At 39.8% G+C, this 17,701-nt stretch overlaps 1 protein-coding gene across 2 annotated transcripts in view; it reads right to left on the reverse strand.

Annotated features, from left to right (window-relative positions):
- Positions 1 to 17,701, reverse strand: part of LOC125429347 (SAP30 binding protein) — a 37,336-nt gene that overhangs the window by 19,131 nt on the left and 504 nt on the right. Inside the window, exons 2-3 of one of the 2 annotated variants that reach the window (XM_048490393.1) lie at positions 17,198 to 17,307; positions 14,338 to 14,385 (exon numbers count right to left, since the gene is read on the reverse strand). In XM_048490393.1, the coding sequence (XP_048346350.1) occupies positions 14,338 to 14,385; positions 17,198 to 17,307 (158 nt within the window). The remainder of the gene's footprint in view (positions 1 to 14,337; positions 14,386 to 17,197; positions 17,308 to 17,701) is intronic. The other variant, XM_048490394.1, reaches the window with a different exon arrangement.

The following is a 17,701-nucleotide window of genomic DNA, read 5'->3' on the forward strand; positions in this document are numbered from 1 at the left end:
GCAAGAGGTTTGGGGAGGTCCAACTGCTATTTTAGTAATGTTGGCTGCTGACATTTTGTTCACCTGATGGCAGTCTAAATACTGAACGACAAGCTGTTATGTGGTGGGGTTTTCATTTTTATTTCTGAAAAAAAACTTTCTTTTGTTGACTAGAAATCTACCAGTCTTTATAAAAATGGAGGAATTTAAAAAACACACACATCTGTAACCTGTAGTCTACTGACAACAGGTATCTGCAAAGATGAAGACAATAAAGACAGTTTGCCGTTTCTGTCACAGCTTTCCCAAAGCTTACAGACTTTGAGCTGTTACAAAGGTTTGCTTTATTCAAAGGACAGCATGTTTGTAGAAACTAGAACAAAGACTGATTAAAAATTAAACTAAGATTGATAAATTAGAAACTCCAACGGCACAATTTTTATTTACCACCTCATATCTCCAGAAAGAAAGTTCAACTTACTAAGATCGCTCTAAGAAGTTTTTCAAAGGGCTACAATCTTAGTGAGCCAAACACGTAGACCTTTACATCCATGCAGAAATATGAACGAGTACTGTCGAAGTAATCAAGTGTCATCTACATGTTTAGTTACCATCTCATGCGCTTGTCTCATGTGCTATTAACTATGCCCAAGAGGACAACAAGATACCCTTTTGTTATCATATCCTTGAGATGTGGAATGCTGCAGTTGTCTGTTCTGCAAAGGGGAGGGAAGGAGTCAAGTCAAAGTATGTACCTGCTAAACAGCCGTAACCTGCTGGCCACAAGTCAATCTGCAGGTAAACGCCGCACTATTCAGCTGCTGGTCACCTTGCATCGTTTATTTATTTATTATTTTAATCTGCCCTGAGAGTGCGGGATAGGGCGGGTAATAAATTTTAATAGAATAGAAATAAATAGTATCACCAGAAAAATATGACTCTCCAGCAAGAGCAGCTGACCTTTAGCACTTCTAGAAGTGAGATCAAGAGCAGCACTTTTGTTTTACCTGATAACTAACTGATGGGCAAAGACATTAAGGCCGATGTGTTCCGGAGAGTTGCTAGCAATGGCTACATCTCATAGAACAGTTCAGTACAGACTCTGTATGAAACTGAAGTCTTTTGTCATGCAGTAGCTCATTAACAGCCGCAACATACTGAACATCTTATGCCAAACTACTGAAGTTTCATGCCCACCCCACCCAGCTCCTCCATTCATCCTCACAACTACCTAGTGAGGCAGGTTGGTTGACCTGATAAATAGTGACTGGCCTAACCATGCCTGGTGACTTTTATGGCTGAGCAGCAATTTGAATCCAGATCTCCTAAATCCTAGTCCAACACTTTTAACCCCTTGCTCAGATTCAAAACTGTGATCATACCATAGTTGTCGCTGAAAAGCAAACAACCCCAATTCCTAAAATTCTGACTGATGATGAAACATCCTGTTTTCCTAAACAGGTTAGGAGACTGATTTATTAATATGGATTCACATCTGTTGAAAGACGAACTTTGTTTTGACTTGAAGGGTTCCTAAATTATAAAAATATCACTTGCTTGTGACAGAAGGAAGGGACAGATCTCTTTATTCTGCATTAGAAAGACGTGAGAATAACCATGCAGGCCTGCACCCTCATGTTTTTAAATTTCTCTTGCAGCCACAAGGACTAAAAATATTTTAAATCATGAATTTTGGGTGGGTGGGAGATAGACAATGAATAGTCAGCAGGAAAGACAGGCCCATGCCCATCGTAGATTAAGGGGGCAATTATTACCTGGCCTGGAATCCAAGGCTGTTTCCGCATGGGTGGAAAACAGAGCCCTAGGGACAGTTAAAACACCGTCCCTGGGGCACTGTTCGCACATGCAGGGCCCACCCAAGTGGCGCAAAGATGCCACTTTTAAACCTCACTCCCTGTGGTGCGAATCACACTGGCGTGAGGCTGCTGCTTTTGGCCTTTCCAGTATCTGCGAGAGACTTACCTTGCCTTCCTCTGTAGCTCCGGGCGGCTGGAAAGACAAGCCCACACTGCCCTGTGACCCCTGAGGGTTGGAGGGCGTCATGGGTGTATCTTTCCAGCTGACCGGAGCTGCAGAGGACGGCAAGATAAGTCCCTCACAGACACCCTGGGTGGCTCAGTGGGTGGCGGTGGTGGGACTGCCCTCATGGGACTATGCAAATGGTCTCGATACTCCACCGGCTTCATTTATGCTGGTGGGAAGCTGCTGCCTCTGGCTGTGCGGAAACAGCCTAAGTTCATTAAAACAACTAATTATGTGGGTCAGCAGCATAAGGATTCCCCTCCTCCAACAGCCTACTGTGTTTAGGTTACCCATACCTCCCTTTCAAATGCCTTATTACATCTTCTGAAAGCCCATTTCCATATAGACCTGTTTCTAAACATTTGAAGAGAATCTGATTGCTTTTGGCTCTTGTTTTAACAAACATTCAGCCTGCCAGTCTTCTAATTATGGATGAGGAAATTTGTAGCTTTGTCATGTTCTATCAAATGCCTATGAAAGTATGAGTTTAACCTCCTCCTGTGGTGAGGAAATGCAGCCTCCCACTGGTGGGAGGGTATTATCTATTTGCTCTTGACAGAACATAATACTCTCCTATCTAGTAATAGGGGACCAAAGCTGTGGGATTTTCTATGTTGCTTTCTATGTTGCTGCAAATAAAGAGACATGTGTACCGGTAACAGACTTTCTGCACAGGAGTTTTCTGTTTCTCCATCAGCCGCTTGCAGTTACCACTCCACCCCATCCCTGTTGTACCAATGGAGGGCTTTTAAAAATGGTAATTACTAAAATACTATAATAATGACTTTTCTTTTTTTAAAAAAGCAACCCTCTAGAAGTGTGGTGGGGAAATGGCAGCCAAAAGGGGCTAGCAGAGGGGCAAGTACATGTCTTTCTGTCCAGACACACAAATGTGTCTACACACATGCACACAAACCCGGCTCCTCCAGGTTAGAGTACACCTGCTCTTAACCACTACGCCACTGCTGCTCCTTGACACTGACAACTAATACATCGATTTTATCACTCAAGCATCTCATGTTTCTTCTCCATGAACAGGAAAAAGAGGACAAGCCAGTGCTAATAGGCATTATAGATATTGGGATGTTGTGTGGCTTCCGGGCTGTATGGCCGTGTTCTAGTAGCCTTTTCTCCTGACTTTTCACCTGCATCTGTGACTGGCATCTTCAGAGATATCAGTGATACTGCTTAAAAATTCAGTAACTCTTTGCTTAGCTGTCACTCAACAGCAGATATTTTTAGTAGATTAACTAAGTAGTTTTGCTGCAAAAAGAAAGTTGCACTAGCATATTAACTAAAAAGCCTGGTCCAAACATGGGGTCGGAATTGGAGACATTCAAGGGGAAACAGCACTAAAAAGGAGCATAAACAACTAATTTCACCAGTCCTTCAGATGCCAAGGTAGCATACATATAACGAGGTCTTCCAGATGTAGCACTCTAAAACAGACCATAATACCACAGAAAAAGCTACAGCTCGCAGTAAAACTCCATCAGAGTTCAGGAAACAAAAATCCAAGACATGAACTGCAGGAAAGATTCCACACATCCACAGATCCTTGTTTAACTTGAAGTACATAAGCTTCCATATTTTATACAGATAATAGACTACATGGAAGTGGGGTACATGATTAAAAAGTAATGGCTGATTTTCTTCTCAGCAATGATGGTGGGAACAAAAACAATGAAATATTTTTAAATCATATTTCCCATGGGTGTATCCCTGTTTGCCAGAATTGTGACAAGGCAGTAGGGCAAATGCCAGACTCCAGATGAAAAGCTGGACTTCTCGGGGGGGGATGCCAGGAAGCAGTGCAAACTATACCGTGGACTCTTAGGGGAACAGGAAAGAATCCTAATTTCCAACATGTCAGCTTTATACTGGACAGGAGAGAACAAAGAGATATTATCCCAGTGGCAAACAGGAAGGAATAACAATGTAGGAACCATTAAGTCCTCAGATAGGAAATATCTTAACACAACAAAAAGTATATACCGTATATACTTGAGTATAAGCCAACTTTTTCAGCACATTTTTAATGCTGAAAAAGCCCCCCTCGGCTTATACTCAAGTATATACGGTAATTCCAAGATGGCGGACGGAGCTGGGGCTGCTGTGGGGATCTGGTAAGCATGTTGCTACTTTTTTTCTAACTCACCAGAGAGCTATAAAAACTAGCTGTAAGGACAGCCTGCGTAGCATTACAACTAGGTTGTGTATGTGTGTGTTAAAAGAAACCAAGGCATTTCTCTCCTAAGGGTTATTGGTATGTTGCATTCTAGACTAATACAACTCTTCATACAGTAGTTTACTGCCAAATACTGATGTTGCTGAAGACAGAGACTTTCTTTGGAGCAAAGTTTAGGCTGACACGGCTATGAATGCCAGAATTATTCTACATTTGGAGGAAAACAGTGGTTCATTTGTGTTCCTAGAGTGCTAGAAAGCTGCTCACCCCTAATGCAAACTCTGTTAAGCAACTCTATTTCATCTTGCTCCCAAATCGTCTGTTTTTAGCTGCTACTGAGTCAAGTTCAAAGGCTTATTTATACTCGAGTCAATAAGTTTCCCAGTTTTTGTGGTAAAATTAGGTGCCTCGGCTTATATTAGAGTTGGCTTATATTCGAGTATATACAGTACCTTTTATTTTTGAAGCTATATTTATTCTTACAAATCCATTGCAACAGATTGGCAAGCACCCATTCAAACAAGGCTTGTTAGAACAGAAGAAAGGTGGACCACAAGAGTTTTAAAACAGAGTTTTAAATATACTAACACTTTCCACCTGGCATTATTATTTGAGAGATGCTCATTAAATGGTAATGGCTTTGCAAACTATTGTCTCTGAATGCCTATAATTATTTACCTTTCATGTCGATATATTATGTACAGCAGTTGGAGGCCCTTGCCCAAATAGTACCATATGTGGAAACAATGAATTGGATTCAAACTTGTATAACCAAAGCACTTTTTGCAGAAAAAAATATAATCTCCCCACAGCTCAATATGCACCTGAAAAGTCCTTAAATAGTGTGGAATGCTCCAAGGAGCGGGACTTGACAGAAATCTGCCTCACTACCCTCTGTAGACAAGACTGTGCAAGAGTGAGTTAATCTATCCTGTCAGTCCACCTATTTCCCACTGCATCTCCTCCCCATGATATATCCCATGCTGTTCCTGACGGTTGCCTGACCATCAAAAATTGAGCGGGGGGGGGGTGTGTGTGTGTGTATTGCAAGGGAAAGAAGAAAGGTAGCCAAGATCCCGCCTGTGAGCTCTGCACAAGTTGTGGAAGTCTCGATCTACTGAATCCAGCCTCTACCAGCTCAGATGCTGGACTGCAAGCATCTACTAATTAACCTCTGATAAGCTATTCAACATGGATTTCCAGTTTCCTCATAGATGTTCTGTACATTTTCTGAGTTTCCTTTCCCTCCTGAATCTGAGAAGTATCAATCTAGCATATTTTACTGAGAACTTTACACATAAGTAAAAGTATTCAACAACGCTACTTCTGTGCTCTGCTTATTCATCAAATATACCAGTAAATGAAAGTAGAGTCAGACAAGTCTGAATTAGAATCAGACAAGTCTGAATTAGCCTCTCTAGTCTTGGTATTTGTGTTTGGCCAGTGTTTTCTGCTGGACTGACATATTCAACAAAGATAACAGATACATTACACTGTATTACAAAATTGTCTGTCCACCTGGCTCCATCCAGTAGGTTCTTTACCAAGGGGCACTGGGAGAGAGTTTTTTCCCTAGTAGCTAACAAATGAAAATACCCTTTCCTACCCTTCTGAAAGCCACGCCACACCTATGTCAGCAATCCGTGGAATTCGGCACTGGAAAGAGTCAAGGGTTTGTCACAGCTTGCACTCCTGGTAAGGGAAGAACAAGTAGGCACATATTGGGCATGTCTCATTTTCTAAATGTGAAAACAGGATAGCTTTTGCGAACTGTACCCTTTGAAGCTGCTAGGGCTAAGAATTCACTTATCTTCTTTTATAATATACGCAACTGGGCAGAAAGCAACAGTAGAAGGGAGGAAAATTTTATCTTAAGTCCAAGGCTTTCTTCTGCCAACTCCAGATTAGCTACTGAATCTAGTAAGTGTAGCTAATAAGCCTTAGAAAGATCATATCAATTTATTGATAGGCCAGCAACTAGTGTTGCTGAAGAACCACTTTTAGAAAGGAGTGGTAGGCCAAGGGAACAACCTCTCCCCCAGAAATGGCCTGTTGACATTGGCAATCACCATCCTATCTATACCCTTCACACCTCCAAGCAGGCAGCTAAAGGTCTGGACTGGGCTTCAGAAGTGTAGGGTGCTAATTCTTCATAGCCTGGGGAGATTTCCTATGCTTGACTCATGACAGAAGGAGCCTTAGTCACACTTCCCTTAAGTTCTTCTTATCCTTTCAGCCAAACATGTTGAAGGGAGGAGGGAGGAACTACAGACAGATGATTATTCCCACCACTATCAGAACTGAAGGCTGTTAACAGACCCATTTGGCCTGTACAGGACCCAGAGACATAAGAGTTTTAGCCTAAAATCACAAGTTACCTGAACAGCAGAATTCGTTCCAACTTGGAAATGGATTAAGAAAAAGAAGAGTTAGCACACCCACCCACCCCTTCACACGAGGGTAACTCTCTGGTACTAAAGCCAAAGAATGAATGAGGTCATGGTTGCAGCAAAAAGTAAACACGGCCTTCAAGCGTATCAAGACTATCTCTGAAAACCATCAGCAGCACAGCCGTTTTGCTCACACAATACTCTTTTTTAAAAATCCAGGCAGCCACTGTGGCAGCTTTCCAACCCAACCCTGAAATGGGGGATGAGGGATGTCTATAAAAGGCACTCCTTCAAAGGCTTCTAAACATTCAAGCACACAACTGCCAAACATTCGCTTGAAAAGGGCAAGGCATTGTTTATTAACTTGCTTGTATCAGTGTAATCAGACTAGTAATTAAGAACAAACTTAATGATTCTCCGATGAACACCACCTGAGTAGTGTAAGCAGAAGGGCTGGTCTTTCTTGACAACAGCATTGCATATATGCTTATAAAACTTGGGACTAGAATCCTTCAGAAAAGTCCCCAACAAAGAAGATTTGACGTAAAAATCTTATGTTTTCTTTTCCAGAGTAGAGCAATTCAGGGGGAAGGGCCATGCTTCAACGGTATGCCCTTTCAAAGATTTGATGCAATGGTTACTAGGAAAAGCGTCCTGAGAAAGCCCATTCACAACCAGACGCACACAAGTAGTACCAAACAATGTTACTCTAGGACCATGGTGGCGAATCCTCCATCACTCAGATGTTGAGTGAACTATGGCCGATATTCTCCTTTATCGACAGCCCCTGCCAGCATGGCCAATTGGTCGTGCTGGCAGGGGCTGATGGGAATTGTAGTCCATAACATCTGGAGTGCCAAAGGTTCGCCACCACTGCTCTAGGATCAAAACACATTCCGTTTTAAGAGAGCAGTCAGGCCACTAGCCATGGTCTTTCACTGAGACACTGGGCTGCGGCAGGGGCTGATACCTTCAAACAAAAATTCAACATGCAGTTTCCCCCAAACTCTTGTGCATTTCGGTCTTATGCATATATTTAATGTATCTACTACCTTTATCCCCAATAGGGGGAACTAAAGAAGCTTAAATAGAGGTGACACTAGAATGAAGGAGAGCATAACCATCCTGTGAGGAAGATTAGATTGAGAGAACGTGTCACTGACCAGGTCAGGCAGCAAGCTTTCTTGGAAGGGCAGGAATTCAGACTTGGATCTCTCAGATCCTAGTCTGACCCCTCTAACCACTATACTGCACAAACACACACAGAGACAGTTCTTTCATGCCAGCTGCAGCAGTTTGTTAATGGTGCCTTTGCATACTGGGAAACTCCCTGGCCACTCACTAGGTCTCTCCTTCTTAGAACGTTTAGAGTAGGTATCAGGCTCATAAACAGATAAATTAGGAGTCTGCATACTCTATCAAGCTTTCTACTCAGCATGGCCAATTGGCCATGCTGACAGAGGCTGATGGGAATTGTAGTTCCTGAACATCTGGAGAGCCGCAGGTTCCCTACCCCTGGTCTAGAGACTGACCTATAGTTTTCTGGTAGGGAAACCGGACAATAACAAAATAACTTATAACCAATTGGGCAGTCTAGCTCATGGGAAAGAGATTAAGAGAAATATCTCAGAGAAATAGACTGTACTAACTGAAGCAAAAAAAAAACCCTGTCTTTATAAAAAGGGTTTATTGTTAAAAACAAGAGGATTCAAAAAGGGGTGGGAAAAGACAAAATAATAAAACAGGGAAAACGCACAACACAGATATTCAAATGAAAAGCAATACAGTTGTATTAATCAAGCTAAACATGTTATCTGGCTATTCACAGCCTTTGCAGAGTTCCTTGAGGTAACAAGAAACTGCAGGGGTCATTAATCCTTCCCTACCCAACTTCCTGTGGATCTAGTTTCTACTGAAAACTGATGACAAGGGAAATGTCCAAATGTCCAGGAATTTATGCTAAATGGAGTTTGACCTATGCCACTCTCCTTTCTAAGAAGAACAAGCAGATTTCTCCAATCCCATACAAATACCCATCTCTGATGTCAAAGGCTACTTTTACCAATCAGAGTCATATCCCATATAGTCCCAGCCAACCAGCACCTGGTGATAGCTCTGAATTTCTGAGACAAAAAAGGTCTGGTCTTAGTCCAAAAGGGATTAAGTTTGCCAGGATGATTAAATGTAGAATGCAGCTTTATAATTAACTGTAATGGAATCTACAGTTCCAGACCCCCTGGGCTGCAATGTTGAACCTTAGCAAGTTTTAGGATATGTCACCATCTCCCTGCATCTTCCCATATCAAGATACCATATGAGATTATTCTTTTGCAGATGGACATAATCTCAATTCTCATAGCAGTTACCCTCAACAATTTACTGGGCAGCCACACAAAATGCTTTCTTAGTTGAACACAAAATCACAAGGAGCCCTTCATTGCAATTTCCATCATACTTGGCTGAAAACTGTGAAAAAAATGCATGATCTGAGGAATTTTCAGGAAGCCTGAATTTTTGACACAACTTAAATAACAAAGACGGTGTCACCAGATTTAGCAGACCAGCAAATTGAACATCATTTTAAAAAATAGTAACTTGGCCATTCTGCAACAATATTTTCAGGAAATTTGGCAAGGTTGCATTGTTCACACAAGGTATCTTCTCTGTACCAAATTTCAAACTGGTGGGCCAAAGCATTTAGATTTTTATCAAGAATAGAATGTTCAAGCATTACACTGGAAGGAGGCTATTTAATTTATGAAGTGTAACCTGTGCAGTTGTAAATGTGACCACAAAATTCCTATCTGATATATTGGGTACAATTCTATAGCCCTCTTCCACTAGCATTGGACCCTTCTTTCAGCCTTTCACCAGCAGAACCCACCATTTATGCCAGAACAAAGGCCCTGAGGATGGTTCTGGATTAGTAGAATATTTCCAAATGATCCAGCCCATTGCCTTGAACTTTTATTTAATTTTGGTGAAACAAAAATTACATTACTAACATTTGGCCAATTCCAATAAACTGCTGCGCTTTGGTAGCAGAACTGCACCCTAAGGTTTCTATAACAAACTAGATCTTTCCCTTCACCAACCTCTAAGCATGCACATACAGGTCACCAGCAGTCACACCCTGCTTTCAGTCATTCCACTATGACGTTTAAGACAAGAAAGTGTCCCACTTGAACTAACCTTGCCTTCCAGCTACAGCGGAAATGGCTGCTAGACATCAGTGTCTGAACTTGAAAAACTTACACTGAAGAACACACTGTTCAGATATAGACCGCACATGCAGATCTACAGAAAAGCAGCCTACTGTAAAGCATTGAGCTCTTATCTCCAGCAGAATCAACAAGAGCAGTTTTTCCCGAATGAACTTAAACTTGTGATAAACAGGGATAAATTTAACAGGGCACACAAATCCAGGACAAATCTCAAGACAACCCACAGATGTTACTGGCTCATCTCTACACAAATGTTATAAAGATCGGGTAGACAAGCCTACTCTGTAGATTGGACTGGCATGCTACACTGAACTTTTTGTCAGGTGTTGACTCTGACTGTACCCCTGGAAGAGAAGTGACAATTTCTAATGTCCTGGGATGATCAGCATTATAAAGGGTATTTGCCCGACTAAAGGACTTTAATCACACTGTACTGCAATAGCTGGGCACTGAACATCGTATTACCACTGAAATTCTATTTTCAACAAGAAAATATAAATAAAGAACAGGAATTAAATGACCATACAGTGCCCCACACTGAACGTTTGGGGATCCTCCAGAATTTGATGCTATGGAAATCACTGCAGAGGGAACAAAAAATAGACAACACAGCTCTTTGGATACTGTGATATACATTCACTACATCTTCAGGGCTGGGAAGGGTCAACATACCCTCCAGAGTGCCTCTTGGAGGCCTCAGACTAGAGACGGGAAGGGGTCAATAGCACCCTTTCTTCCTATTGCCCTCCTCTGCAGTCAGAAGGAATGCTAGCCTGTCCTTCCATGCCAGATTCCCCAGACCTTATGATAGACTGTCTGGGATATATGCTTCCTGCCTCCTTAAGGTTCGCCCCATCCTCCTGGGTTGATTGGCAGGTGTTATTGCCAATTAGGTGTTAATGGCCAGTCCAGGCTTACCCTCCATATCCCTTAAGTGAATGACCTGTACCCCTATATAGTCATGGTTTCTAAAACTGCTCTTATGTATATGTCTTTTTGCTTAGATTCTGCAGTACCCAGTCAAAGAATAGTCATCACTATCTATTCCACAATCCAGTGAAGTTAGGATCACGATCACTTCTGGAAATCTAAGATATCCTCTTCAAGCATATGCCCAACTCTTTACTTTTGTTTGTACCTTTTCCCCTCAAGATCCCTTACAGGTACTGTCAAATTATAAAATGGCACATGCCAGTTGTACTGGAATTTAAATAGGCATTATGAAAATCCAGGAACAGAGAAACACTGCCACTGAGTGGGCAAAGTAGGTATAAGGATTTGCTTCTCTTACATCCACAAATTAAGTACGCTAAGTATGCATGTTCTTGCAAATACCGCTAATGTATGATTGGCAAGTATAAGAGAATATCCAGTCTTCTTGTTTACTGTTTGATAAAAGTGCCATATTCCATGTAGTTCAAAGTCTTATATGGATTTTCAAAGAAAACTAGAATGGAAAATTATCTGATGCCCTGAATAAGAGTGTGATCTGATTCTGCATGTTGGATTATTTAGCAAATAAATTAAAAATGTATCCCTTGTCAATTTTATCTCCAAATAGTAACAAATACATAAACTGAAATATATAACAAAAAAAAATCAATTGTAATTTAAGTATTATATTCAAACAAATTTGAATATTTAGTAATTATTTTATTGGATCTATACTTGTAAAAATATAAGGACAACAAAGTATATATTTCCTTTACTAAACTCAACTTTAAAAAGTAGTGGCTTTGTAAATGGTTGATACAGTAGTTTTATTGGATGTGGCCCTTTTCTTATTTGTACAAGTGTTATGGATAGACACACTGGCTTACATTCAGAATTAAACATGGCCCATAGGTCAATTCCCAAACATCAATCAGCATCTGCTTCTAATGAGTTTCATTTTTTTCACCCTCATTGATCCTGTCATACCCTTCAAATACTGGTTCTAGGTAACCATTGCTCACTCATAGGCCTACAGCAACCCATACAGCAGGGTTTGACAAATCCCAGGAGTCAAGTCATAGGGCATCTAGAAATTTGAGAAATGATTTCCCAGAGAAAGTGACAGGTTAGATGCAACCCCATTTGACTACCAAAAGGGTTATATCTGAGATCATGGGACCTGTACATACAAAAGCCACGTGGAACAAGAGCTGTAACAAAGAGAGAAATTGGCCAACACTGAACAAAACAGTCAGTTTATCATTTTATATCAGAATGTTCTGTTGTATGACATAAAAAGTGAAGTTCCTGGCACTACTTGTTTGGATGTGGATGAACTAATTTTTTAATCAGTTGCCTTTTATAATGGCTCCGATATTTGATTAACTAGAGCAGTGACGAAGGGAGAGGGAAATGCGGCTGGGGCATGACCTGCCCACGCGTCCCCTCCCGCCCCACCCCTGATAAGTAACGGCAATGGCAGCCCCTGGGACAAGTCGTCCCAGATGTCCCCATTGTCACTACAGGTCTGAACCAGAATTCTGAGAAACTCAATGGAATTATGAAAAATCAGGAAAAAACTAGGATTAGAGATTAACCTCTCTTTTTGGTGATGATAACCAGGGCTAGCCCTATATTTATTTATATACTGCAACACTTCTGCCATAACAGTAATAAAGTTATGAGACTACAGAGCTCAGGATTAGGTTTTGGAGTAACAATCAGAAAATATAGTCAGTAATACAAAACCCTGAAGGATGAAAAATGAGTCCAGCACTTACAGACAAAACAAGATTTGTTAAGGTCTGCGAAACAATTCTATACCAACACCTAAACTGCTCTATATATGATATTCACAACCAATGTAGATAAACATTGCATCATGATCCTCTGACTTATGTTTTGAAATGCTACCACCCAATGTCGGCTTTTCACGCTAGTTAAGACCTTGGAATTCAGAATGGCTCATTTAGTTACGTATGGAGATCTGCAAATATTTGCTTGCTAGCCACTTTTTAAAAAAGCAGCTGCCTGGAACAGCTTTGGTATGTAATTCATTTCAGAGCTTTTACTGAAAACCATTTACGGTTATTCAAGGAACAGGAAAGGGTCTCTGATTAAGAAAGGACCTCCAATCAGGAACAATGGTACCTGGGCAGAGTACTGGCAGTAAAAAATAGATTCTAGTTTCATCATTATTGACCAATTGGAATATGTGTACCTGTCAGGAATGCAACGTTCCTATATGCGTGGCTCTGATTTTTCTGCACAATCTTCTACATGTTCATTTTTTTCCCTTTTGCAAGCAATGGATAAAAACATTCCTTCTTGGAAGTAGAATTAACATAAAAATGAACTATCATATACCCCATCCCTTCTAAAAGAAACCCCGTGAATCCATATTGCTGGGCTGTTGGGTGGATTTTATGAAGGATTTGAAGAATATGAGCAACTTATGCCTTCTGCAAAAAGAGCACAGCCCTTCCACAGTTCCCTGCAGTGGACACCGTTCCATTCCCGGTGATGAGGTGGTTCCTCCCTACAAGGGATATCCCCATTCTGCAGCTGTCCCAAGGCTGCTTATGAACTATCACACTCTCAACTGAGCAGGGAGAAAAAAAGACCGAACAGAGAACACCTCAGGGACAAAAAGCTTATACTGAAGCTTTCAACTGGCATATGAATATAGAAGGCAGCTTCTGAAATCTAATCTATCAAATTCCATAATGTTTTATTAGTGTTTATCTTGGGGACTTTTAAAAAGTTGCTAGGTAGTCATAAATACAATACCCCAAAATAACAGCACCCCACTCAAGAGACACCAGAGCTGCCCTACTGGATCAGATCAAAGGTCCATCCAGCCCAGTCTTCTGCTTCCTGCAGTGCCCAGCCACGTATCCGAGGGAAGCCCATAAACAAACCAAATAGGCAACAGCATTCCATTTCCCCCCTACATTAAAGAGATCCAAACATATTAGCCTTTACTAGTGAGGAAGTTTGATCAGTTTGGTTGATAATTTTTGTATCTTTTCCATGAGCATTTCCATTTATGCTTCCTTGAAGGATACCCTCAGTGATGAATTTATACTCTAATTATGAATTTACAGCTAAGAAATATCCCACGATGTTTTATCAACAGACACAGACATACACTAAGACTGTTCTGCCACATATTCTTACACTTCTTACAAAACTTAGCAAACTTCTTATAAAATTAACATATAAATATAAAATATTTTAATAGAACATGTCATCCGCCCAAACCAAAAACTGTCTAAATGACATAACTCATGTAAAACCATCCGACTCCTTACTGACTGATCAGGTAAATTACGGATTTCCTTACAGTGTATGCACTCAGAGGACATAGTATCAGAATTCATGCTAAACGGAGTAATTCCAGTTGCTTCTTCCAGTATTTAAAATGTGGAGCTATTCATAAAAGTTTCCATCCCATTAGTTCCCCCCCAGTAAGATCCAGCAACAACTAGCTAATAACCAAAGACTCTAATGATGAACTAAATCATGCTGTTAGAAGCCACTATACATTCCCTCCCCATCAAATCACTCTTCCAAATACCTTTAGGTCACCAGCCTCAGGTTTTTCAGTCTCTGAATCGTCATCTTCCTATAAGACAAAGAATTTACAAGATTAAGCTTTAAAGAGTGGGCTTGCCAGTTCTTGCATATGCAGCAAGGGGCTTGCATTAAATAGCCCAGGGTCTTCCTTTCCCTTCAGTTCAGCTGAGCTGTTCTCATAAGCCCTGGCCCTCTCTTTCTTAGTTGTTTATGAAACATCTATTCAGGTAAAAGTTGGTAATGGGCAAAACAGTACTACAAATGAGCATCCCTGTAGATAAGTGTCCAAAGTACATGAAAAAGACTGTTAGAAGCCAGCCATACAGAGAAGAACAACACTTTTCTTGTGTGACAATCCTAATTTAAATGCTACCACAGTCCTCATGAAAATGGGCATACCTACAGGAAAGATCTAGTTGTGCTAGTAGATGTTATACCTTTCTAATTTTGTGCCCATCAAAGCTTACTTCCAAGTGCACCTAGCCAAAAAGCACAAGATACAAATCTTGCAAGAATGAGATCAACATTGCCTTGAAGTTCCATTACCAACAACTAGTTTGACCTTTCTTTTTAAAAGTTCTTTAAAGCTCAAAAACTTTCATTCTCTTCCAGTAATGTAAATCTAGTTCTCCCAAAGAGTACAATCCTAAACAAAGCTACACTCTAATACTATCAACATTACAAAGGTTAAAGAGTGTTAACTGGGCATTTTCTACTTAGCTTCTGTAATGGGCACATACAGTTTTAATCCAAAAAGAGTAAAGGTTAAGGAATGGTTGTGTTTGCACCTTGATTAAAAAAGCTATATCAGAAAGAACAAGAGTATTGTTTTAGCCACTATATTATATAGAATATTATTATTATTCTGTCTTTATGTAACATTTGATATCACATACAGCAATAAGCCTATTCAATATGAGTATGTTTTCTCTAAAGCCCAAAATTACAGTCATTCAAGCTTAAGCCAATGCCACAGTGAAAACTGCTTACAGAAAATGAAACAGTACACTAAATGTATAAAATTAGACCAGAACGGAATTCTGCTTACACTACTGCATAAATAAGTACCAAACCTATCCTCTGGTGTAGCAGGGAAAAAGGTAAATTCTTCAGCTTTTCAATACACGCTGGTTACAATTCAGCTTTGTTCATGTAGGAGGCTTATCCTGAAGTGATTGATCTAGGACACAGATGACATGAGCCTCAATTTGTAAATAAGTGTGTGTATGTAATTTTCAAGCTGACTTTCAAAGATGGGGGAGAAGAGTGTTGACTTTGTGGACTTCACCAACAGAACGGCCACTGGCGCAAGACATGTAAACAGTTCAGGAAAAGGGTGCCATCATGACCTTTAACTTCCTAAATCTCCCAATCCATGTAATTGCATATTAGATTTCACTTATAATAGGAGTGAGACAAGTTGTTTAAGATTAGACTTTAGCTCTCAAGCATGCTATTATCTCCGTATCTAACCACAAATATATTCAAGTTAGACACATCCATACAATCTCACACAATCTAGTAATACTTAGTTATTTCCAAATTAGTGTAACATATAGAAATACAAATAATCCCATCTGAAAACGTTCTCAGAAAAAAGACTATGGAAATCACATAACAAATTAAAATGTTTTGGAAAATGATTGCTACATCTATCTATAAGTTGCTATCAATAATAACTTAACAATACTATTTTAAAGATATTGTTAAACTCCATGGGCACAAACTGCAGAGCAATATTAAAAAGGTAAAATGGTTACTGCAAGAAAAACGTGGAATATTGGAATAATAATGTCAAAGACAACCATCACCCCCACCCAGCTTTGTTACTTTATTCAATGTTATTCTTTCACACCATTAACCCTATAACCATCTCAATAGTAAATTAGTTGGCCCCTGAAAAACAGTACAACGATGGCATCCACCGAAAAAGTAGGATTCTCCGCCTGCTTAAGTATGTAGGAAAATATGATTTTGTAAGTTAATCAAAAGAAAAAGGGAAAAAAACTTCAAACATCATGTGGACTAAGCATGTTCTAGAAAGGCCAGAACACTGACCACAGCTGTGTGTGGTAATTAAGATGGGGACGGGGGGAAGGAAGAGAGAATCAGCCTGCTTAAGTCCCTAAGAAAATCTTGCAGAAATTTTTGGAAGGCAGGATTAGATTTCCAAGTCTTCCCTTTCTCCATTGTTCCTTATTCACCTCCAGCTTGTTGATATATTTGAAGTGGAAAACAGATAATTTGTTCACTGCTGCCAAAGAAAGACAAATAAGCACAAGCATAACATAATTCAAAGATACCATTCTACTACTAGAAAACAAAAGTTGAGTTCACCACCCTGAGAGAATACATGGCAGGAAAGGATGACCTCATTTTCTCCAGCCTGTACAAAATCCAAGTCTGGCGGAGAACCTTCTTGCTTTGATGTGTTCTTTGGTTACAAAAATGAAGCAACTTGATAATGGCATTTTTAAACTTGAGCAAAACATTAACAACTTCACAGCTATGTCATTTATACCACACACATTTAACCTACACAAGAAATTAAGTTATGAAGTAATCTTAACCTTTACCCTACACCAAAAAGTTTTACATGCAGTCTTTCAGTACCTGAAGAACAGACATTAAGAATATGATGGGGTTCATTTGCAGAACTCATTTTTGTTACATTCCAGTTATGTAACAATTTATTTAACACATTAATCTACTTCATTCAGCTCAAGACAATATTAAGAATGCACAAAATTGTAAACATTATTTTCATAAAAGAACAGAACAAATGAGTCAGTAAGTAAAAGGCACAATTGAATTGCATGTATATAAAGAACTCGGCTAGTATAAAATGAAAAACTACTTACCGACTGTTTACTGTTTTCATCATCATCTTCATCGTAACCATCCTCCTCTCCATCCATCTTACTACAATCATCTTCTCCATAACCTTCTGACACCAGGCCTCCTTTCTCTTCTAATCCAAGCAAAATAAAAGAGGAAAAACAGTTCAGATTTAATAATAAAACATATGAATACACCACACAAGTACTAGACATGACATAGAAAAGCCATTTCAATAGACTGAATACTAAATGTCTTTTGAAGAGTGCTCAGCCACAGCAATTATAGGTTTATAGCAAATAACAGTTGATTCTTTTAATTTAGAATGTTGATTCACAGTCTCACAAGTGTAAAATATTACAGCTATCCAATTGTACTTTAAAACAAAATTGAAGCAGCATTAAATATAAAACTGCCATTATGCGTGTATGAAACAAAGAAGCTGGGTTATAATTATAGATATCTGACTCTTTAAAAAGAAAAAGTATGATTTACACATGGACGATCCCGAATTCCATCCGTTTAAC

This window comes from Sphaerodactylus townsendi, linkage group LG03 (genome assembly GCF_021028975.2).
Source record: "Sphaerodactylus townsendi isolate TG3544 linkage group LG03, MPM_Stown_v2.3, whole genome shotgun sequence".
Classification (NCBI taxonomy): Eukaryota; Metazoa; Chordata; class Lepidosauria; order Squamata; family Sphaerodactylidae; genus Sphaerodactylus; species Sphaerodactylus townsendi.